At 45.8% G+C, this 17,356-nt stretch overlaps 1 protein-coding gene across 4 annotated transcripts in view; it reads right to left on the bottom strand.

Moving 5' to 3' along the window:
- Window positions 1-17,356, bottom strand: part of MAPKBP1 (mitogen-activated protein kinase binding protein 1) — a 72,366-nt gene that overhangs the window by 21,191 nt on the left and 33,819 nt on the right. For all 4 annotated transcript variants that reach the window (XM_036259809.1, XM_036259831.1, XM_036259824.1 and 1 more), the window contains exon 3: window positions 7,670-7,761. In XM_036259809.1, the coding sequence (XP_036115702.1) occupies window positions 7,670-7,761 (92 nt within the window). The remainder of the gene's footprint in view (window positions 1-7,669; window positions 7,762-17,356) is intronic.

Raw genomic sequence — 17,356 nt, 5'->3', positions numbered from 1 at the left:
GACCTCTAACAACCATGGAGGATCAGCTGTGCAGGGGCCCACCACACAAAGCAGGACTTACTTCAGCAGGGCTCTGGTGCCCACTGAGTCTGCCCCTTGAGTGTGTCACTTATGGAGGTCGTTTGGTGGTGGTGCTTTGATGTGGTCTGAAGCTGTCTACTGGGTGTGCTGGCTCTAGGGTCTCACAGAAGGTGCAGGCCAAGGTCGGTCACCATCTGTGTTTTGCCGAGGGCCACCCAGCATAAGCTACAAAGTGATCTGCAGATGGCTGCTTCTTGTGCTGGGCTTGGAGGTGCCCAGGCAAGGCCAAGCTGCGAATGAAGGCCTACAGCTGCTAGTGCTGGGCCAGGGGCCACTTAGCGAGAAGTATGGGATTTGCTGAGGCCAGATGCTGCTTGTTTGAGAGATTTTAGGAAAATCTGAAGTGTGAGCCAAGACAGGCCATTCCTATAGAAAAGCCACTGGAAACAGGTTGGGTGGGCAAGTTTTCGGGCTAACTGAGGTTTGCTAAACTTTCTTGCTATCTGTGCTGCCATCAGGCCCTCTGCAGGCTCCCCTCTCTAACAATGGATTCTAGTCTAAGTGGTTACTGGTTGCCTAGCTTTCTGATAAACCATGGCAGAGGGCTTCAGCTGAGAGCTGATCTGACTTAACTGACTCAATGCATATTCCAGCCAGTAACATTCCCAATCCAGAACAAGTAGGTGATGAGGGCTGTATGGTAAACTTTTGAATTTTCCTTTCAACTTAGCACCCTAAAGCAGCATCATGACCTTCAAAAGCAATGCATCACACTGCTTAAAACACTTTCTAAGCAACTGCACACAAATTCTGAGTCTTGCTGGGCTACAACATCTTCTGTTTCTTCCTTCCTTTAAGTTTAACTGTGGTGAAAGGAGGAGAGAAAGCAGTTATGTGTGTGTGTCCGCGCGTGTGTATGTGCACATAAAAACACAATGTAGAGAGAAAGATGACTGACTATGAGACAACCCTTCTCTTCTCTAACCCCACCTCCCCCCACACACAGTATATCCTGAAAAATTCTAGGTGTGGCATAAAAGAGTTAAACAAAAGAGGGAAACACATGAAAGTAGGCCCTTAAGCTGAAATTTTTACTTATAATTATTCAAGTTTGGAAACCTTCTAACACAGAGAAAGAGGAAGAAAGAGACCAACCTATGGTCACACTTGTGGGGACAATAATGCAGATGTTAAAGTGGGGGCCAAGTGGGCAAAAACATCCAAGGTTCCTCCTGTTCCCAGCTTGTTGAGGTCCTCTCAAGAGAACAGACCTCAAAAACAATGATGAGGGAGCCTCCTCCGTCTTCTTTGACCTTTGAGCAAACTCCTCAGTCTGCTACAGAGGGTGGGGCTCAGTGTGCATCAATCTTTGGCCCTTGGCTTCCAAGTCCCTTGACCCAGCACAGCAGGCAGTCGTCTCACCAGCCCCTGCAGCAGTGCTGGCTGAATTCCTCAACGTGACAAGGGCTGGGCTGGCCCAACCAGCTGAGTCCTGTAATTCAGAACCGCAGGGTGCAGGTGCAGGGAGACTGCTCACTCTTACAGAAAGACAGTGAGGCCTCAGTCCCTCAGGCCTCGGCTGGGAATCACGTGGAACACCAGTACCAGGTGTTGGGCCCACTGCCCAGGAACTTGTCTGAATCAGAAAAGGCCAGCCCTTGACAAGCCCCTCTCCTGGACAGGTCCAGGCCTGTTGCCATCACAAAGAGCCCAGCATTCCCACATCTGCCTCCTACCACTCTCCATCCTCCAGAAGGCAGAAAGAAACCCTGAGACCTGCAATGAATGCAGCAGCACATACAGGGAGCAAGACATAGAAGGTTCGAGCAGAGGCCCTGTGCTTTAGAATTTCTTCTTTCAGACCAAGTAAAATCAGTTGACTCATAAACGCACACCAAAGGTTCCTCGATCCTTGCTCAGATGTCACTCTCTAGCTCTATTTAATTTTACAGCTTCACACCCCTGTATTCCCTTTCACTGCTCGTTGCTTATACTTTTTCCATAGCACATGTCAACTTGTACTACTCTATATAGTTTACTTCATCAGTAGACTGCCAGCTCTGTGAAGGTGATTTTTATCTGTTTTGTTTACTGTTACGCTCCCAGGGCCTAGAGATAAGCACTCAGTAAATATTTCTGAATGAGTATGAATAAAACTTTATGTCTCTAGCTACCAGATCTCAAAGCCCTGACTGCCAAGGAACCTTCTAAGTAGCAGACCTGTGAACTAGGGACCTAGGGCAGGTTCATGATTCTCCCCATCTCAAGCTTTTAGGACACACTGATGCTCAAGGGCAGTGTGATGATGGAAACAAAATATGGGATCAGAAAGACCTGTCTGCTAACATACTGTGCGATCTGACATTCCTTAACTTCTCTCAACCTCAATTTCCTCATCTGTAAAATAGGAATAATACCCACCTCAAAGGATTGTTGTGAGAATGAAGATCATGTGCAGTAAGCAGCATGGTGCTCTCAGCTGTTTTTTTGAAGAGTGGCTTGGTACACTGAGAACAAGGACAGGGCTACCCAGAGTCAGCAGCTGCAACAGCCATCCCAACTATGGCAGCCCAGAGAGAACTTGCTGGATACCGTGACTCATTAGGGTCCTCACTCAGGTGTGCAATTACAAACTGTCCCTCCAGATTCACCCCCAAAAGGAAAATCTTATAGCTTTAACTATTCTAAGAGATAGTGAATCTAGAATGTTTCCTAGGGCATCTTTGTGGTCTTCTTTTGATACCTGGACTCCAAAGCCTTCCAAGTAAGTAACCTGCTTAGGCCTGGCCATGAGACCTACGGGCATCTCTGTTTCTGGGACACTTTATGAACCCCTCCACTCCACCGCCACCAAGGCACGAGAAAAGACTTGGTAATAACCCTGTGAATAACATGGCCACTGGTGCAGAACTACCAGTATGCTTCTTTCTGTGGATTCTAAACATATTTTCTTCCAGAACACAGGGCGAATCTCTGTGAGCTGCAAGACTCACAAACCAGGTCAAAGTGGCAGTGTCCGAGCCTCCTTCCTCTCAGTCATTACAGTCTAGGCACCATGGCTACTGTTTAGTTCCTCAAGCAGGTGAAGGTATTCCTCCTTTCCTTGGGACCTTTGCACTTGAGGTTTCCTCCACCGGGAACACTTTGGTGTCAGATGGTGCCATGTTGATTCTTCCATCACCCAGTTTTATTTTCTTCTAACATATAACACTCTCTGATATTATCTTGTGCATTTGTTTACATGCTTATTATTTGTTTGCCCTTCTTGAACCTAAAACCCACAAAGACCCTGTCTATTTATTCACGTGATTCACACCCCTCAGGGCACCAAGTCAAGTATCCTCTTCGCTCAGGTTTACCCAGTCTTTCCACAGCCCCCACACTGGGCTTGCCACAGAGAATAAGAAGGAGGTCTATGTTCCTTCAGCTCAGATGTCACTAGAACACGGTTCAGGTGGAAATTCGGTGGCTTCACGCCCGTTCCAGTGCTCTGAAACTGGGGATCTCAGCATAAATCCCAACATGGAAAATGAAGGGCCTTCTCAGGAGAGCTGAGTTTTTCCTCCTCCTCACTGGTTAAAGCAACCAAGAGCTCTCCTCTTGGCTGCCAAATAGGGCCAGTCACCTTTCCAGAACACCTCCCACTCCAGTAGCTCCTCTGCCCATAGCATTCACCCAGGTGAGGCCCTGGCACTGGTGGTCAAGAGAAACCCTTTCTCAGAACTGGCTGGCCCCACAGTAGTAAAAGGGACTGTACTGGGCTCTAAAGCCCCTGAACCCTCTACTAAGCCAGCTAGGGAAGGGGCCCAAGTCAATTATGGTGTTCAACTAACTAAGTCCTTCAAAGAGGCTATCTGGGGACCAGCCTGGTCTCCTGGGGCAGGGGGCTTAAAGTGTGACAGATGATATAGACTTCCTGTGGGGAAAACAACAGCAAAAGGATAACTCTGGAGAAGAGATGCTGGAGGCACTAATATCGAGGGGTCTCTGCAGAGACTTCAGCCTGCCTCTGCCTGACACACACCCTCCTCCTCCCCACCCTCCCTGAGCTGTTTCATTTCCTTCCAGAAACTTTGTTTTGGTTTGATATTTGCCTCAAGGCCTCTGGGAGGATTTTTCTGAGCTTTGTTTCTTTCCTTGTTTCTAGGATACCTGAGCTGCTCCTAGGGCAACATGCTCAATCAGAACAAGAGAGTGGGTGTGGGGGAGGGGGTGTTAGGCTCACTAGATACAAGAAAAGGAAAAGAGGGAGGAGGGAAAGAGCTTGCTTGGCTCACACAGACTATAGTGGCCCCAGATACCCTGGAGGCACATCAGGGAGCTCTAGCATAGAGCAAAACTAACCAGAAAGGGGCCACTAGCAAAGAGAGTACTTGAAGTTATAAGAAATCAAAAGGTCAGGGAGTAGATCCGGGCCCAAGCCAAGTACACTGAAGAAATCTACCAGAAGTCACAGCAGGGAATCCTCACACAACACCTGGAAAGGCAATGACTGGCAGGCACATGAGCCAGGCTGGGACCTGCCCTTAAACAGAAGCACACACCCTTAAAGGCGCCAGGCCTGGGGCCCAGGGGCATAGGGGGAAGAAAAGGGAGCAGGGCTCCAGGATTCCAAGGGCAAAGACACAGGGCTCGGCACGCACTGAGCAGAAGCCCAGGCCTTTCCTAGCCAGCCCCAGCCCCAGCCCCAGCTCCAACAAGAAGGAACCTAGCTTTCCCAGGCAGAGGCAGGCACGAGTGGAATTCCCCTGAGGCAGGATGCACAGGGTATCCAGCAACAGAAGTCATTCATCAACTTGCTTCTGTGAGGAGGCCAGTTCTGTCTCTGGAGGGTAAAGCTAGTACAGCTCCCACAGCGTCCCCACCAGATATCAAATGTCAGAGGTCCACTCAAGAGAAACACTGACCCTAGAACCCAGGGGCAGAAGTCTCCCTGGCATAAACAGATGCTCATAAATTGAGCATTTCCCATTCAAATGGTAAGTTGAAAAGCAGCTTTTAAAAAGCGAGCATGCCACGGCCAGTGTGGTTTAATGGTTACAGTGTTGGCCTGTACACCAAAGGGTCACAGATTCGATTCCTGGTCAAGGGCATGTACCTGATTGCAGGTTCGATCCCTGGCCCAGTCAGCCCCAGTTGGAGTGCATGTGGGAGGCAACAAATCAATGTGTCTCTCACATGGATGTTTCTCTCTCTCTCTCTCTCTTTCTCTTCCCCCCTCCCCCTCCTCCCTCTCCCTTCCACTCTCTAAAAAAATTAATGGAGCCTTGGCCGGTATGGCTCAGTGGTTAGAACGTTGGCCCACAGATCGGAGAGCCCCGGGTTTGGTTCCCGCTAAGGGCATGTGCTTTGGTTGCAGTTTTTCCCCGGCCCCGGTTGGCGTTGTGTGGGTGGCAACCAGTCGATGTGTCTCTCTCACATCGATGTTTCTCACTCTCTCTTCCTCCCTCTCTCCCTTCCACTCTATCTGAAGATAAATGCAAAAAATATCCTCGGGTGACAATAAAAAAATAAATAAATAAAGGGAAAAAAATCCTTGGGTAAGGATTAACAATAAATAAATAAAAATGAACAGAAAGTCTAGTCTTCTCCCATTTTAAAAGAGCTGCCCTAGCTAGTATATGGCTCAACTGGTTGGAGCGTCATTCTGTACACCGAAAGGTTGCACGTTCGATTCCTGATCAAGGCATATACCTAGGTTGCAGGTTCTATCCCAGACGGGATGCATACGGGAGGTAGCCAGTTGATGTTGTTTTCTCTCTCTCTTTCCCCCTTCCCTTTTCTCTAAAATCAATAAGCATATCCTTGAATGAAGATTAAAAAAAAAAGTATGAGCTCTGCAGTCAGACTACTTGAGTTGAAATCCGAATATAGACACTAGATGTGTGGCCTTGAGCAAACTGCTTAAGTTCTTTGAAACTTAGTTTCTAAAATATAGGATGATAACACTACCAACCTCACAGGGCTGCTCTGGGCATTAAATAAAATAATTCCTATAAAATGCTTAACAGAGTGCCTGGCACAGAATAAGTTATTGATAAGGTAGCTTTTTGATGAAATGATAAAACTAAGAAAATCATATCTGGTACAAAACCTACACTGTGCAACTCACATTGAGGATCTCGGCATCCCCAGCTGAGGGTGGGGCAATGGAGGCAGAGCAGAGGCCTTCCCATTTTCGAGTTCCTGTGCCCAGCAGCAGGGAACAGAGGCTGACAGAACCAGAAGCAGGAGGGGCCCTAAGCCTCCAAAATAAACACTTCTGCAAAAGCCTAAGAATGATGGTTGAGGGATTCTTATAGGAGAAGAAGGCTGAAAAGGCAGTGAGGGAAAGAACACTAGCCCCAGAATCCTACTTTTCTTTTCTTTATTGATTTTAGAGAAAGAGGGAGGGTTAGGGAGAGAGAGATAGAAACACTGATGAAAGAGACATCAATTGGCCACCTCCTACATGCCCCACACTGGGGATTTGGCCCACATCCTGACCGTGTGCCCTGACCGGGAATCAAACCGGCGACCTCTTAATGCATGGGTTGACACTCAACCACTGAGCCATACCGGCCGGGCCAAAACCCTACTTTTCTTCCATGGCACAGACATCTCTCAAAGTGAGTAGAGTAGACAAATGTTCAGAGCAGCTTAAAAGCATAAACAATGCCCAAATACTCATCAACTGATGAAGCGATAATATGTGGTACTTTATCTCTAATGGAAGGTTATTTGACCATACAAAGGAATGAAATATTGACACCTGCTACAACATGTATGAACCCCAAAAATGTCACAAAAAGCCAAATAATGTCAATTCCATTTACATTAAATATCCAGAGTAGGCAAATCTATAGAGATATAACATAGATTAGTTGTTGCCCAAGGCTGGAGATCTTAGGGGAAATTGGAGGGTGACTACTAAAGACTATGGGGTTTCTTTTTAGGGTGATGAAAATGTTCTAGAATTTATTTTGGTGATGGTTGCACAACTCTGTGGATATACTAAAAACCATTGAACTGTACATTTTAAATGAGCAAATTATGTACTTTATGTATTACATCTCAATAAAACTATTTTTAAAAATTACTACAAGGAAGATGTTAAAGATGGTATTGAAAGCTGTGTATAATATAAAATGTCAGCCCTGGCCAATTTGGCTCAGCAGTTAGAGCGTTGGCCTACGGTCCAGAGAGACTCAGGTTTGGTTCCTGCTAAGGGCATATATCTCGGTTGCGGTTTATCCCCGGCCCTGGTTGGGTCCTGCAGGAAGGAGGCAGCCACTTGATGTGTCCCTTTCACATCAATGTTTCTCTCTCTCTCTCTTCTTCTTTCTCCTTCCCACTCTATCTGAACAAAAAATGGAAGAAAAAGAAAATATATATAAAATGTCAATCTATATGTGTGAGTGGGGATGGATGGCCAAAAAGCCAGAGCCTTTACTGTACTCTGCTAAGGGAGTCTCAGAGGACCTAAGGAGGGTGATGTGAACCAGAAACACTTGATGGATGTTCACATTTGCATCTCCTTTACAAAAATGGCACCAAAATATTAACCAGATATGTCTCCCAGAAGATACCAGAAAACACCTACCCATACCAAACTGGTTTAGCATGGCTATAAACTCCCATGCAATAAGACCTCTTCCAAGGTACTTACCCAGCTGGGTAGGCAACTAAACCAGATCGGGGGTCACAGGCAAGTCCTCTGCCTCCAGACACTGTTATTCCAAGCACCTTCTCCAAGGTCACCTGTTAGAGCAAGACAGAGAAGTGGCATGTTATGGACAGAGTGGGGTTGGAAAGGAGGTACTGAAGGTACTTGGGACTATCCTGTAGTACTGACTACTTTCCTGATGCTCCTGTCTTCAGGAGAATGGGCTACTGACTTTTCTAGGTTCTGTTCTGGCCACAGGCGCATCACTGCCTTTAACAGGGCTCAATCTGCTGGTACCATGGAATGAAAATGAAGGGATTAAAGCTCTGCTCATGGCCACAGAGGAAAAAGCACTCCCCCAGAAAGGCTCGATTTACAAGATAAAGTCTTGGGTCCCCAGACTGGCTCTTAGGTGGATGAGACTCAGGGTGGTCAATGATCTTCGTGCCTTGGCAGGCATGAAAGAAAAGCCACTCTGATCTACCAAGAGCCAGAAAAATGTTAGGTATCAACTAGGTGACTAATAATATCCCTGATCTTTACATTCCATCACGTTCTTCCCCTCCATCAGAGGACTCCACCCCCACCCAAGTGTCTGCCAGTTCATACAGACTATGAGCCTAGGAGGCAGAAACATGGCTTAATGCTGTGTTTTGCAAAGCACAGATGCTCAGAGTACTCTAATTATTATTATTAAGCCACAACTCCCACAGAGATGAAAGGGAAACATGTGTAAAGTGCTCAGAGATTCTGAGAGGACATGGCCACAAGATATTCTCCATCACTCTCATCATCACTTATCCCACATGTCTGCAGTCCCTAAAGCGCACATTGGACTAACCTCAAATTAGTTTACTGGTCTTTCTTCCAGATGATGCCACGTAAGATTCAGATGGCCCTGAAACCTCTTGCTTGTCACTAAACCTTACCCCTTGCTACAGAATGTCTTGCTTGTCACTCTAGGTCCAGTCTTCTCTAGAGCTGTCTGGACTCCCTGCACTGGGCCTCTTCAGGGATGTCCTTGGTCTTCATTGGCTCAGAGAAATGGGCTTCTGAATTTGAATGGCCAAGTAAATAGGGTAGACTGTACTCTGCTAAGGGAGTCTCAGAGGCCCTAAGGAGGGTGATGTGAACCAGAAACACTTGATGGATGTTCACATCTGCTAGGGTGATCTACCCCTAGTCCAGGCCAGTTTCTAGAGAAGGGAAGCCCAGAATCCATTAGAATAGTTCTATCGTCACTCTTCCTCTCTTATGGTCCCTACTGGAGAATTCAAAGTGCTCCTAGAGGGCCTGTTTAAATTCTTATCTCCAAGGACCATTTTAGTTTAAATTCGGTTGGAAAGAAATGCCCTGTGGCTGCCAAAGACCAAAATAAGTCTCTCGGGATGTTATAGTTAAAACCTATTTCCGAGAAGGGTCCCCAAGAGTCTTCTGTGCTTCTTGGGGATGTGGACGTAATTCTCAGTCTACTCATGGAGACAGTTTAGTGTTAGGGCACCAGACCAACCCACAGCTACCTGGCAGGCACCAAACTTGCCAGTTACCCTTGGGCCCATCTGAGGCACCAAACCTAGTGTGGGATACACCAACTTTAGTCTACTCAACACATTTTTTGTTAACTGTTTATTTAGCAAGAAAAACAATTCCTCAGTCCAAATATTCATGTTTCATAGTTCAGGAACACAGGTCAATGACAAACTTCAATGGAACTCAACCCATAGAAATTCTTTACATTTGGAAATACAGTCGGCCCTCGTTTATCCTGGTTAATCAGTTCTAGACTCTCCCGCGAATTTCCGCTGAGTAGGATTCTTTATTTATACACAGTGGTCCCTCGCTACTTCGCTTTGTATTTGAAAAAACTGCTGTAGAGTGAAGCCACAAAAGTCGAAGCGCGAAGCGGCAAGGGACAACTGTACCAACTTTGCTCATCTCCTCAAAGTCTTTCATGGAATCATAATTTCTGTAGAAATCTCTGTATGTCTTCTTTCTTGGTTCAACCACAACAAATGTCTACATTGATCACTCCAACAATATGAAATCACTGACACTTGGCCAGAAGGCCACGTATGTGAGGTTTTGTCAAAGCACTGGAAGGCATGGTAGTTATAGTCTCCTTAACACCAATGTCCTCCCTGATGAAGAAATGGACCCGCAATACATTCTTTTTCTTTTTTAAGGGCAATATATTCTTTTTATTTTATTTTATTTTTTTTATCCTCACCCGAGGATATTTTTCCATTTTTTGTACAGATAGAGTGGGAGGGAGAGAGAGAAAGGGAGAGAGAGACAGAAGCATCGATGTGAAGGGACACATCGAGTGGCTGCCACCCGCATGACCAACCAGGGCCGGGGACAAACTGCAACCGAAGTACATGCCCTTAGTGGGAACCGAACCCGGGTCTCTACGGACCGCAGGCCGACAAGGGCAATATATTCTTAATAGTGTTCCTTAACTTACGCCTTCTTCCATACTTTTTCTCAGCTTAATGACCCCCTGCCATCCAGTCACCTTTCTGAAAGGGCTGAGCACAGGGTAGACAGGAGAGCACAAAATAACCATGGGGAAATGTAGGGGACACTCAGTTCAGGATACCACTCCCTATCCTGGCACTGTGCCTCTGGCTATCCCAGAGGGAGAGGAACTCAGGAACATTCCTGCTGCACCAGCTGTCTACTGCAAAGAAAAGAGAGAGAAGCCCGAGGCCACATTACCCACAAGATGGGAAAAGTCATAAAATCAAGTGCAATGAGCTAAAAGGCTGTTCAAGTCCTATTTTCTTCAAGCTAATCTGATTTCAGACAATTCCTTTGGATTCAAATTTGCATCAGTCCCTCCCCTTGCTTCATCTTGGTCCTAAAGAATCAGACCAGTCTGTTAGTTCTCAGCTTCCCTGCCCTCTGACAGGAATTTGGGTAGGTGTTTTGTGGGTAGATGAGAAAATTCCATGGAGAATTGATTCTGAAACCAGCCTGGACCTTTCACTAGCAGTCTAAAGCAGGAAGGTAAGTTACTCAGATCCTAAAGACCAGTGTTTATCACCCTGGCCAGTTTTTCTCAGTGGTTAGAGCGTCGGCCTATGGTCCAGAGAGACCCAGGTTCGGTTCCCGCTAAGGACGCGTACCTCGGTTGCAGTTTGTCCCCGGCCCTGGTTGGGTCGTGCGGGTGGCAGACACTCGATGTGTCCCTTTCACGTGGATGTCTCTCTCTCTCTCTCTCTCTCTCTCTCCCTCCCACTCTATCTGAACAAAAAATGGAGAAATGTCCTCGAATGCGGATAAAAAAAAAAAAAAGACCAGTGTTTATCAAAGGTTTTTGACCATGACTCACAATAAGAAAAACATATCATGACCCAGTATATACCACACATGTATGTGTGTGTATGTGCATAAAACCGAAAAGTTTCACAAAACAATATTTACTCTTATTGCATGTAGTACTGCATGTAATTAGTAATGTAATACTCTATTTTCTATTGTATTCTATTTCATTAAAAAATAATCTGGTCATGGCCCACTTTATTGATTTCATGACCTACAAAATGGCTGAAAGCTAGCTACAGTTTGAGAAACCCTGCTGCAGACCATCTTTTCCCTCCAGGCCTGGGTTTTGGGCTCTGATCTCTGGCACCACCGTGTTCCCCAGTTACTTTCCTCCTAGGATTCTGGCAGTGTACAGACATCTGGGCTAGGAAACCCCATGGGCAGGAGTTTGCCTAGGCTCAAAACTTGGTTTATTTTCAAAGGTTTTGTGGCTTTTGCCTTTTTCTGGCTTTCTGAGAAACTAGCTATCCAAGGGGGTGGGGAAGACAGTTTCCTTTGGCTCTGTGGAGGGGGAAGAGGAGGGGAAAAACATTCAGGGGCATCAGCTGGTTTTTATTTTATGTTCTAACTCAAACCAGCTTCCTGTTTGCAGGGAGGTTTTGGGCTGAGCTCCACTTTCAAAAGATCTGAGAGTTCAGAGCTCCTGAAAAAATTCCAACATCTAGGCTTATTTTGCAAGGCTCCAGCATGATGGACTCGATCAACTGACTCTCTCCCTCTCATAACCTTCTCCATATCCTCTCTTTCTAAAAACACGGTATGTTTTCCATCTACCCTAGAAAAGAGACACAAACCTGGACCCTCCCTGCAAACACACCACAAGCGAAAGGCATCCAAGTTCTAGCAGAGGGTGTGCTGGGGCTGGCCTGCGCTGGCATGTGAGAGCTGATCATGCACATCTTTGCCATCTCCACATTCAGCACATTGGTAGCTTGAAATCACCATGGTGGGAGTACTTTCACCATGGAAATCAGCAAACTTTACATATCAGTGTCCTTTTTCCCCCTCAGAGAGCCTATAAACATTTACCAACACACCACTAAGTTCAAGTAAGTATTATTTCTCACTTGGTCTGTGGCTGTAACTCCCTGTGTTCTCTCTGCTTCAGGCCTTCCCCCTACAGTCTTTTTCCCAACATGGCAGGCCACAGTGATATTTTTTAAATATACATGAGGTCACATCATTACTCTGCTTAAAACCTTACAATGTCTTCCCATCTTTAAGTCCAAATCCAAATACTTCACCTGGTTTACAAGGCCCTAAATCACCTGGCCTCTGGCTACCACTCTGACCTCACTTTCTACACTCCCTCTCACTCACTCCACTCCAACCACCTTGGCTGCCTTAAGCACTTCTAGCAGATTCTAGCCTTAGGTCCTTTGCTATTCCTTGTTCTAATATGCTCTTATCTCAGCTATTCACACAGCTAGTTCACTCAAGTCTGCTCAAAGGCTTCCTCCTCAGAAAAGGCTTTCCAGACTAGCCTTCTGCTATCACTCTACAGTCTACAGTCGTTCCTCGCCACTTGGTGCTTCGAAAAAACCGTGATAGAGTGAAGCCGCGAAAGCCAAAGCAGGAAGTGGCGAGGGACAACTGTACAGTAAATAAAGAATCCTACTTCACGAAAATTCATTTATTGCGGTAGAGTCTGGAACTGATTAACCGCGGTAAACAAGGGCCGACTGTATACCCAAATTTATCCTGCTTTGTATTTCTTTATAGCACTTACTCAGGCAGTGACCTGACATTGATTGTATCACTATTAACATACTATTGTCTTCTCCATCAGAATAAGAGCTCCTTGAAGGCAAGGAACTATCCCTCACTGATGTATCTCTAGCACATAATTTATATAGTGCTAGGCACACAATGGGCACTTGATAAATATTTGATGAATAAATGTATATGTGGCAGAGGCTTCAGAAACAGTGAAAGACCAGATATAACCAGTCCAGGAAAACTGTGGTATTTCAGGCCACTAGAACTGCTCTCCACAAAGTATCTAAAACTGGTTGTGACAGAAAGACCACGTCCAGAGGAGGACAAGCACACAGGGAGCTTAAGGAACATTTTGTTTCTTGATAGTAGACACACAATTGTTCACTATAATATTCTATGTCTTAAATATTGCAACAGTAAATGTTAAAAAAAGAGAAAAGATACAATCTGGGATGAGGTACGAACCTCAGTATCTTATGAGCAACATCCTTCAATAACTCATATCTCTGACTTCTCTCTTTATCCTCAAGCCCTTTCACTGACACTCACTGACCCAGCAATGAGGGAGGGAGAGGATACAAAGACCTCAAGAGCACGTGCTTTTATTTAATTTAGGTTTCTCACTTAAGTGCTTATTAGGCTGCACATTTTCATGATGCTTTGACATAAAAGTCCCAGGTGACGCTTTCAAGAACTGCTGTGTATACCCCTTCTTCTGACTGCTAAGCATGACAGCAGGTGATGAGATAGAGCTCCCTCAGTCTGAATCCTGGAGCAACTCTGATGAACAGAGCCCTATGATGACCTACACTAAATATAAGCATGAGCAAGAAATAACCATCTGTTATGTCAGGGAGCTTTTGAGGTGATTTGTTCCCACAGCATGAGCTAGCCCAGGGATTTTCACATGTTTTGGTCTCTTACACTCTTTGGTTTCTACTCTTGATACACTTTTAGAAATTATCAAGGACCCCAAAGAGCTTTTACTTACACACATTATTTCTATCAATATTTACTATATTATAAACTACAATGTAAATACTTTAAAATATTTGTTAGTTCATTTAAAAATAAACCCATTATATGCTAACATAATACTTTTACACTTTTATTAAAAATAACTCTGTTTTCCAAAACAAAAAAAAACTTAGTGAGAAGAGTGGCACTGTTTAATATTTTTCAAAGTTTCTTTAATGTCTGGCTCAACAGAAAACAGCTGGATTTTCGTATCTGCATCTGCATTCAATCTGTTGTAATACGTTATTCTAGTTGAACATAAAGAAAATCTGGCCTTATTTGGATATGTAATTGGAAAAGGAGGATCTCAAAAACCCTTAAAAGGGTCTTGGGGTCCTGACTGGTTTGGGTCAGTGGTTAGAGTGTCGGCCCAAGGTCACGGGTTCGATTCCCGATCAAAGTCATGTACCTGGGTTGCAGGTTTGGTCCCCGGCCCTGGTTGGGGTGGTGTGGGAGGCAACCAATTGATGTGTTTCTCTTACATCAATGTTCTTCTCTCTCTCTCTGTCTCTTTCTGTCTCTCTCCCTCGCTTTCTCCCTCCCTCCCTCCCTTCCATTCTATCTAAAAAGAAATGAAAAAATATCCTTGGATGGGGGGAAAAAGGGGGGGGGGATTCTGGGGACACCAGGGGTCCTCAGACCACAGCTGGCCGATTTGGCTCAGCAGTTACAGCATCGGCCTGTGGACCAGAGAGTCCTGGGTTTGGTGTCCACTAAGGGCACATACCTCGGTTGCAGTTTGTCCCCACCCTGGTTGGGGTCGTGTGGGTGGCAACCAGTAGATGTGTCTCTCTCACATCGATGTTTCTCTCTCTCTTTCCCCCCTTCTCTCCCTCCCTCTCTCCCTCCCGTTCAATCTGAAGTCCTTGAGTGAGGATTAAAAAAAAATGTAGAGAAATAATTACTTAGCCCCTCCTGAATAGTATATCATCAGGTGCACTAGTGTGAGATTGAGATTCTGACCTCAAGCATCATTTGAGGAAACTGAGGCAGGGAAGAGGCCCTATGGGAAAATAGCTGAATTTACTGACTTCTAGTCAAGATGGCGGCATAGGTCAATGTGTACTTACCTCCTCCCGCAACCACATGAAAAATACAACTAAACCACAGAAAAACCATCATTCAAAACTGCCTGAAATCTAGCTGAATAAAAGTCCTATAACTAAGTATATAAAGAAGAAACCACACAGAGACTGGTATGAGGGGCGGAGTAGCAGAACTGTCTGATCCCACACCGATGTGTGGCAAGTAATAATCAGGAGGGATATCTCAGCTGCAGAGGTACCCTGTGAGGAGCAAGAGGTCCCAGCCCCACACCAGACCTCCCAGTTCAGGGTTTCATGCCAGGAAGAGAAGTCCCCATAACTCTGGCTGTAAAAACCAGCGGGAAGGTGGCTGAGTGAGATAGAAGGCTGCTGGAGCCCCAGGCAGCTCCTCTTAGAGGGCCCATGCACAGACTTACTCAGACTCACTCCCTCTGAGCTCCAGTGCTGGGACAGCAGCTTGAAAGGCACCAGGGGCATATGTGGAGGAACCGAAGTATCTGGCATTAGAGCAAGAGCTGAAGGGGCAACTTTCTCCTAGAGAGAAGTGCTGACAGAGTCCACTGTTCCTTTTCTGAGCCCTTCTGGCATAGACCCGGCAAGCACCATATCTAAGTCTCCATCAACCTGGCTCACACTGTTTGCTCTACCATGGTGATTCCCTGAGGCCCGGCCCCACAAATCTGTGGACCTACCCAAGCAGTTTCCAGTGGCTTTTCCATATGAATGGCCTGTCTTGGCTCATGCTTCAGATTTTCCTAAAATCTCTCAAACAAGCAGCATCTGGCTTCAATGTACCCCATACCTCTCTCTAAGTGGCCTCACTCCTGGCACTAGCAGCAACCAGACTTGGTTTGCAGCTTGGCCTCTCCTGGGCACCTCCAAGCCCAGTACAAGTAGCAGCCATATGGAGATTGCTTAGTACCTCATGCCGGATGGCCATGGGCAGAACACAGACAGCGGCTGAACTTGTCCTATACCTCCTGGGAGGCACCAGAGCCAGTCCACCTAGTGGACAGCTTCAGACTATGTCCAGGACCACCAATGACCTCCACAAGCAACACACACCAGGTGCACACTTAGTGGACACCAGAGCCCCACTGAAGTAAGTCCTACTCTGTTTTTGTTTTGTTTTCTGGTACATGCCCCTAGCAGGAACCAAACCTGGGACTCTCTGGTCCGCAGGCCGATGCTCCAACCGCTGAGCCAAACCGGCCAGGGAAGTAAGTCCTACCCTGTAGGGTAGGCTCCTGCACAGCTGATCCTGGTTGGTGGTCACAGCCAGTTCTTGCAGCCAATCGGCCTGGGGATAAAGCCTTCCCATTGACGTGCCAAGAGCAATCACAGCTCAATTACAAGAGCAGGGTGTACAGACCCACACAGGGGGCACAAATGAAGCGATGAAGCGCCCAGCTTCGGTCAGCAGGGAGGCTGCTCCACTGGATCCTACAGAACACCTACTATATAAGGCCACTCTACCAAGCCTGGGAAATGTAGCAGCTCTATCTAATACATAGAAACAAACACAGGGAGGCTGCCAAAATGAGGAGAACAAGAAACATGTCTGAAATGAAAGAACAGAACAAAACTCCAGAAAAAAAACTAAATGAAATGGAGACAAGCAATCTACTAGATACAGAGTTCAAAACACTGGTTATAAGGATGCCCAATGAACCTAAGGGAAAAGTAGATGAACTTAGAGAGAACGTCAACAACATAAAAACGGACATGGAAACCATAAAAAAAAAAAAAACAGTCAGAAATGAAGGATACACTAACTGAAATGAAGAATAATTTATAGGGAATCAACAGTAGATCAGATGAAGCCAAGAATCAAAACAACAATTTGGAATATAACGAGGCAGAAAACACCTGATCAGAACAGTAAAAAGAAAAAAAAAAAATGAAGATAGTGTAAGGAACCTCTGGGACAACTTCAGACATACCAACATTTGCATCATGGAGGTTCCGGAAGAAGAACAGAGAGAGCAAGAAATTGAAAACCTATTTGAAAAAATAATGACAGTAAACTTCCCTAACCTGGTGAAGAAAACAGACATACAAGTCCAAGAAGCACAGAGTCCCAGTCAAGATGAACCTGCCCTGAACGGTTTGGTAGAGCGTCAGCCCAGCGGCCAATGAGTTGCAGGTTAGATTCCAGCCAAGGGCACGGACCTCCGTTGTGGTTGGTCCTGGCCCTGGTTGGGGTCCTGCAGAAGGCAACCAGTTGATGTGTCCCTCTCATGTGATGTTTCTCTCCCTCCCTCCCACTCTATCTGAAGATAAATAGAAAAATATCCTCAGGTGAGGATTTAAAAAAAATAAAGCCAAAGAGGCCCACACCCATAATCAAAATACAAAAGGTTAAACACAAAGAGAGAATCTTAAAAGTAGCAAGAGAAAAGCAGTTAGTTACCTACAAGAAAACTCTCATAAGACTGTCAGCTGATTTCTTAGCAGAAACTCTGAAGGACAGAAGGGATTGGCAAGAAATATTCAAAATGATGAAAAGCAAGGACCTACACCCAAGATTACTCTACCTAGCACAGCTATCATTTAGAATCAAAGGACAGATAAAGAGCTT

The sequence above is a fragment of the Molossus molossus genome, unplaced genomic scaffold (genome assembly GCF_014108415.1).
Source record: "Molossus molossus isolate mMolMol1 unplaced genomic scaffold, mMolMol1.p scaffold_m16_p_1, whole genome shotgun sequence".
Classification (NCBI taxonomy): Eukaryota; Metazoa; Chordata; class Mammalia; order Chiroptera; family Molossidae; genus Molossus; species Molossus molossus.
This window is presented reverse-complemented; position numbering and strand designations above follow the sequence as displayed.